The sequence below is a fragment of the Larus michahellis genome, chromosome 18 (assembly GCF_964199755.1).
Source record: "Larus michahellis chromosome 18, bLarMic1.1, whole genome shotgun sequence".
In the NCBI taxonomy this organism is placed as follows: domain Eukaryota; kingdom Metazoa; phylum Chordata; class Aves; order Charadriiformes; family Laridae; genus Larus; species Larus michahellis.
Window position 1 is genome coordinate 8814957 of NC_133913.1, and position 7784 is coordinate 8822740.

At 45.5% G+C, this 7784-nt stretch overlaps 1 protein-coding gene across 1 annotated transcript; it reads left to right on the forward strand.

Annotated features, from left to right (window-relative positions):
- Window positions 1–5032: 5032 nt before the first annotated feature.
- Window positions 5033–5869, forward strand: LOC141732648 (olfactory receptor 10A4-like). The gene is given in 1 exon segment (XM_074561907.1): window positions 5033–5869. A coding segment is annotated over 1 exon segment (837 nt).
- Window positions 5870–7784: the final 1915 nt, after the last annotated feature.

The following is a 7784-nucleotide window of genomic DNA, read 5'->3' on the forward strand; positions in this document are numbered from 1 at the left end:
GCCTTCTGGATCTCAGAAATACTGGCACATTCCCCCATAAGTGCCGAGCAACTACGCCCTGGCACCTCACCAACAAGCCCAGTACCGTCCCCACCCCCCTTCAAATCTAGTTTAAAGCCCTATCAATGAGCCCTGATAACTCTTGTCCTAGAACCCTTTTTCCCCTGCAAGACAAGGTATTCCCGCCTGTTACCAGCAGGCCTGGTGTTTTGTAGATCAGGCCATGATCAAAGAACCCAAAGTCTTGCTGGCAGCACCAGGCTTGAAGCCAGGCATAGATCTGCTGGCTCCTCCTATTTACCCCCTCGTCATTCCCCGCAACTGGGGGGATAGTGGAGAACACAACTTGTGCTCCTGATCCCTTGACCAGCCGTCTCAGGGTCTTGAAATCTTTCTTCATTGCCCTTGGACTTATTTTTACTACCTCATCGCTGCCTACCTGAAAGAGCAAAAGCAGGTAATATCCTGAGGGCCATACCAGGGAAAGAAGCATCCTCTTCATGTCCATGATCCGGGCCCCAGGGAGGCAGCAGACCTCCCTATGTACTGGGTCCGGCCTGCATATTGGGCCTTCTGCTCCCTTCAGTAGGGAGTCACCTATGACAAGGACACGTCTTTTCTTCTTTACCGCAGAGGTCTGACTAGACCTCGCTGACACCTCCAAGGTAGGTGAATTATCATGCTTGTCATCGTCCAGGTTCCTTTGCAGAGCACTGTACCTGTTACACAATGGCACCCGGGAAGATGGGGTAGTCGCTGGGCAGTCCCGAGTGCGGCGCCTGTTCCACCGGGCAGGAACTTCCTGCCATTGCCCCCTGTCCTCCAGGTCACCACCTGCAGTTGAGGTAAGAGAGGACAGGGAGTTCTCTGCTGCAGGGGTTCTGTCTGCCTGCTGGGTTTCTGTCATGGGATGCAGGATTATACTCCAAGTATCTATCTCCCTCTCCCATTCCCTGATGCTCCTCAAACTGCTTACCTCCTCCCTGAGCTCCGTCATTAATCGGAGGAGATCCTCTACCTGGGCACATCTCCCACAGGCATGCCCATCACTGCCATCCAACACTGGCGTGAGAGCAGGGCACACCCTACAGCCTGATGTCTGTGTGTCAGCATGTTCCCACAGGAGCTGTGTCTGAGAGCCTGCATCAGACCTGGTGGTTGCGGAGCTCATGGATGCCATGGTCTTCTTGCGAGTAGATACCATCGCTACCTGGCCGGGTTGTCGGTCTCTCAGCGCTCTCACGCGCAAACTGCCCCGCAAACTGCTGTGACCGCACTGGTGCGTCGCACCCTGTTTGGCCGCCCTCTTCGCCAGCCCAGGAAGTCCACCCTCCTCTGGCGCTCCCGGGGGGTTCCGCGGGTGACGCGCGGGCAGCGCCCACTCGCCGCTCGTTTGCTCAGTGCTGCCGAAGGGCTGCTTTTAGGAGGGGGAGCGGTCCCAGCCCGCCTCGTGCAGACGTGCCGCCGGGGGCGCTGCCTCCGCCCTCGGCTCCTCGGCTGCCTCCGCCCCCCGGAAGGGCCGGGGACCGGCCCGCGGCGGCCGCTTCTCCGGGCTTGGAAAAGCCTGGAAAATGAGCCCCTTGACGGGCTTTTTTTGCCGCGATTCCCTTCCCCAGCGCGGAGTTAGCTGCACTGGAGCTGGTCTCCTCAGCGAGATAATCTTGCTCTTTGCAGTGTATCAGAATCAGGTGAAACAGACTGTAGAAGTGCTTGTTTTTCTCCATTGACTATAAAAGACATTCAGACTCCCAGACCAAGAATTCAGACACAGGTATATTATCTACTTTGACATCTAAACTTAGATGACTTTTACCTTACTACAACCGTGTAGGTATCTGCAAGGAGATGATAAACTGCAAGTCAACTTATAAGGGCCCTGAGTGCATGAATAGGCCTTAATGCCCCTGCCCAGACTCTCCTACAGCCTCCATACGCATCCCCTGCCCCTAGGCCCAGGGTTTACATTCAGGATCACTTAAGCTGGGCTTCGTATTGATCCTGATCAAGAGACCATTCAGAAGTTAGTGACGCATGTAACAGTTCACCTGAGAAGGACCGGGCCTGTGCTGAACATCAAGCGTGGCCTTCAGGTGTGTGTTGTGCTGTGCACATCCCTTGGCTGCAGGATGAACTCAGCAGCTCATGGTAAGCGAGGGGCCTGCAGGCAACTTCCACTCCCTACCAGCGACACCACCACGTGCATGGCCTTTCCTGCATCTCAAAGTGAAGCAACAAGTTCTCATGTGAACATCCTTTAGGAACACAGTTGTTTTCTTGTGAGGGGACTATATGATAGATCAAAGGACCAAAAGGGAGAGCTACATCCACGGACAGGATCCTCGCAGCATGCCACAGGAAAATCCATCCTCTTCTGCATGAATGCAAGGTTACCAGCATTGTAACAGACAGAAGATTTGCTCACTACCCATAATCATTTTTATCGTGTCAAATAAAAACCGCTCTTTCATTTAGCCATTTATTGCTGAGCCTTTCTTACTGAGATCCAGAAAGAACCCTGCATTGTCTATCTCACCTCAATGCCCCTCCACATGCAGAAGAGATGATGACCATCTTCCACAGTCAGAAGGAAAGCAACGTACCCTTGAGGCTGTTAACTGACATGATGTTATTTCAGTTGGACATTAAGCTTTGAAACAGACCCCAGTTAAACTCAGTGAGAGTAAATCTGCATCCAGACTTGTCTCCAGGCCTGAATTTGACAGGCATCTACTGCAGCTTTTCAGGTAAATCAGTGGAGAATGACTCCCCCTGCTCCTCCTGATCCCTCCCCAGCCCCACTGATCAGAACTGGGCCCAGATGATGGACTTAGATTTTTCTCACTAGATATTAGTTATTTGAATCAATACAGAAAAATTCCACTTGTAGTGTTCTGGGGATTTTGACTGAAGCGCAGACAGAGACCAGAGCAACTTGCTCCAGAAAACTGGGGGTTATATTTGATTAAAAGTGGAATTGCTGACTGATATCTGCACTGCCAGTGTTAAGATACCTCATTCAGTATGAATCTCTTTCACGTGGCCTTGGGACTGTCTTTTCTCACTCTTCTCTGTAGTCATTGGCATTAGAGGGACCTCTGCATTGTAGTCATCTTCTGTGAACAGCAGAGAGCAAGTGATTTTGTGGGGAAGAATCACTTAATGCGATGTAGGTGTCTTCTGGATGGTAAGGTAATTGGCTGCTTAAAAGTTTAACTAAACGGAAGCATAGTATGATTCACCCAAATAAAGACAGAAATTATTATCCCTAGAGGACAATTTTTGAACAATCTGAAGGGTCCGTCTGAGATGGCTTGATGAGTTCTCCCACAGAGGGGCCTGTCCCTCACCATTACTTAGAGAGCTTAAAGCCAGAGTTAGACATGTGAGAAACGCTCCTTATCCAATAACAACGGCTCAGGCAGTGAACGATATGAAGCACATTTTATTTGAACATTCTTGCAAGAGCGGGTGACCTAGCAAGTAGGCACACTTTCAGTTCTTGAAACACATCTTTTTATTTCCTAATCCCAGCTGAATTTTTCCCTCCCCTGTTTCCCATTGGTTGGGTACTCCAGGGTTCACAGTCTGTCCAAGGCGCCTAAAATTCCTCCCGGGTGTCCTGCCTCTGTTTACTTCTCTTTGTGCTACACCCAAAGGGGTTATCTGACTAGTTTATTTCTTTGCTTTTTGGTAAAAGATTGCTCAATGTCATTAGCCCTGGTTAAATGTTTGACTACCCTTCTAGACACTAAGCCAGTAGGAATCAGTTTGTCCTTTTGTCTGTGTGGTAAGAGGTGTTCTACAAGCCTTTGCTGGAGCCTCTTTGTCTTAGTCATTCCCTTATCGTGTCGCCTCTGATGGAAACGGCTTTTCTCCTCTGCAAAAGCAATACCTGCCTTTCTTACAGACACAAGCCCAGCCCAAACCACTACAACAGGAGAACCACAGAGAGGGTTTTGTCTTACCTAAACAGTAAGGAAAAAATAACTGACTCCTAAAATTGCAAGCAATGAATACCCAACTGACTATATTGCACTGGGAAAAAAAACACATTGAAAAACTCAAGGACTGTGATGTGGCTTTTCAAAAAATATTAACCACAGCCTTCTCCTAATGGCAGGTGAGCTACCTTATTTTACTTTAGTCTTCTTTCTCTTCTTCCATATATTGTTGTTTTTTCCTGCTACCTACACAGGGCTTCTCTTTAAGGGAGACTCATCTATCTATGAAGTAAGTGGATTATTGGAATAGAAAATAAATTCTAAGAGATGTTTTATTCTTGAAAAGAACCACTCCTCCTGAAGAGTGCCTGGGACAAAGGTACTTTCCTGAAGAGTAATCCACATTCTTTAGTACTTCTGTGCGATACTATGGAGTGTATGCAGGATTCTCTGTGTTCAGTAGGTGATTATTTTCTAGCATGAACCCCATCCACATAAAGATAGCAAGAGGGACTCATTGTCAAAAAACCCACCCTATTAAAAAACTAATTATTTCTGGATTTTAAGGATTGGCAGCAGGTATTAGGGTAGCAGATCTCAGCTGGATAATGGAAGAAAAGTCCACTTCAAAGACTGGGGCAGTAGAGTGTAATCCTCATCCTAAAACGCAGGAGGAGTAAAATATTCTGCCATCATAAAGAAGACATATCTTCCTTTCCATTGACTAGGAGTGAAGTACACTCATTTGGAAAAGTTGTTCTTAGTTATCAAAAGCTATGTGAATGGAACCTTCCCTCCTACCTCTAAACAATCTTTAGCACTGAAAATACCTAAACACAGCAGTAAAATATCACTTCCTCTTCTGGGATCTTGTACTATTACAAAGTAATACATATAAATATTTAATTTACTATTTTGCATTTCTCTAGATTAACTAGAAAACGGATATATAATAATTTCTCCAGTTAAAAAAACCCAAACACCTGAGGGACATGACCAGCAGAAACCACACAGTGGTGGCCTATTTCCAATTTTTACCTTTCTCCAGCATTCCAGGGATCCAAGGCTCTCTCTTTTGTCTGGTATTACTCATGTACCTCAGTGCTTTGGTGGGAAACATCCTCATCATTGTGATCACTAGGGTAGATGCTGCCCTTCACTCCCCCATGTATTTTTTCCTCAAGAACTTGTCCTTCCTAGAGATTGGCTACACTACATCCACAATCCCCCAGATGCTTGTGAACTTCCTCACAAAAAGGAAGGGCATATCCTTTCTGGGCTGTGCCACGCAGATGTATGCCTTCTCCCTCTTAGGGATCACAGAATGTTGTCTGCTGGCTGCCATGGCCTATGATCGCTACATGGCCATATGCCATCCCCTGCGCTACACAACCGTGATGAGCTGGAACATGTGCTTCCTGCTCTCAGCTGTATCTTGGCTTACTGGGGTCTTGCTGGCCTTAGGGCAGACAACTTTCATCTTTACCCTTCCATATTGTGGGCCCAACAGGATCAATCACTTCTTCTGTGACCTGCTGCCTCTGCTGAAGTTGGCTTGCGTGGACACCTTCAAGAATGAAATTGCCATCTAAACAATAGCTGTCCTCTTCATCACGGTCCCCTTCTTACTCATAGTTACATCATACGTCCAGATACTCCACACCATCTTCAAGATGCCATCAGCTGGGGGCAAGAGAAAAACGTTCTCTACCTGCTGTTCTCATCTGGTCGTAGTTACTCTGTTTTATGGATCTGGTATTGTGACCTACCTGAGACCCAAAGCTTTTTATTCAAGCAGCAGTAACAAACTGCTTTCACTCTCTTACACACTGATGTCTCCAATGATGAACGCCTTGATTTACAGCTTGAGGAATAAAGAGGTGAAACAAGCCTTGAAAAAACTGAGAGCCAAAAATATAAATACATGACATGTTTATGAATTATATTAAATTAAATCTAGCTGTAGCTTTGCTATTGTGTGCATTACTGCAAGGACAATATGACTTGCCATCACTTACCAAAAATCCATATCTACCCTGTAGTTCTGAATCAATCCTCCAGATGTTGTTGTTGTTATTGTTTTTGGTTGGTTGGTTTCTTTGTTTGTTTGGGTTTTTTTAAGAATTATTTTTCAGATTATTTTCCATGTCATTTAACGGTAGATTTGGCATACAGATGAAGTGAATTGCATGCTAGTGTATCCTCTATGTCCTGTCCATCCATACAGAAATAGTTCTGCACTTCACAGATATGTTTACCTGTGGTAAAATGAAACTCACAATATTCTCTGCATATTGTGAAAACAGTTCTGTGGAGCTTATCTAAAAATAATTACACGGTGACAAGGGAAAGAAATTATCAGAGAAGAGGACAACGTACCTAATGAGAAGCACTCCACAAATACCTAAGACCTCAGCCTTCTGTTGAGTTCTGATGAAGATATTCCCCAGATGAGCTCTTCAGCTCTATTCTGTGAAGAAAGTTTATTTGAAGGGGTAATGATTCACTTCAGATATCTTGAACGTACAGAACTGTGGCTGGGCTGGTAACCCTCTTCTCTACTGGTATAGAATGGAGTGAAATGGATGAAGTAAAAACACAGCTTATGTGTTCTAAAGAGTTTTCTGCCGTAGTAAGAGACAAACTGACACTTGGACATCTCCATTGCTGAATATTGTTTGTGTGTGAAGTCAAAACAATAAGCTTATGTAAACATACCTATGTCTTAGGCTTTGGAGTTGAGACCAGATGAAAACAATGTCCCTTTTTGTGCAAATAAAAGATTAATTGTGGAATGAAGGAAACTACTTGAGTGCCAAGGAAATGGATGGTCATAGAGAAGTTGGTTTGAGACCTGTCATTTTAAAAGGAAGGTTAAAGCTTCATTTATTTTTACTTTTTTACTCTGGTTGTGGTACGTACCCATCTGGAGGATTCGTCAATTTACCTCTTCACTCTTCTCATTTTCTTTGCTAAGATAAGATAGTGGATGTGAAATTAGTCATTAAGATGGGAGAAGCATAGGAGGGCTTTTTGCACCAGGAATTGCTAGATTATTGTGATCCCAATAAGACAGACAGACAGACTGTGTCAAGTGTCATTTAAAAAGCTGTTTATTAGAGTTAACTCTATAGAGGAGAAGACAGTATAGATAAAGCTGCATCACTTCAGATACTGTGAACCCCAAACTGTGAAGCATCAAATGGACCGCTGATTAACACGCAGCATGCCATATACATCCTGTCAATGGAAGGGTTACTCTGTTTTGGTCATTTGAGTTAGTATAGGATTTTTAAAAAGAAAACAATTATATTGATAATTTCTACTGTCAAACAGAAAGGGCGTTCACATGAGAACTTCTTGCTGCAAGGTTAGATAAAGGCAAGGCCATGCAAGTGGTGTAATGACCAGTACCAAGTGGGAGCTGCCAGCACGCTCCTCTGCTACAATATGCTTCTGAGTTTATACTGCAGGCAGAGGATTTGTGCGGCACAACAAAGACAAAGCTGTACGTGCAGGACAGCGTAGACCTGGGCGTCCTCAGGGTAGATGTTACGTGGATCATGAGGTCCTCAATGTGCAATGGTCTTACATTGTGCTTTCCCATCTGCAGATTCAACCAGTAGCAAAGCTGAGCACCTACCCCAGAGACAAACACAAAGGGACACACAGACACACATGGACATACACACAAGTATATAGACATGCACGGACAGATCCAGAGACACATACACATGGTAGACACTGATATGGCCAGTCACACAGACTGCTATAGCCATGGCTCTGCTGTCAAAAGCAGCTGCATACAGGACCTACATCACAAACAAGCACAGGCAGCGACGT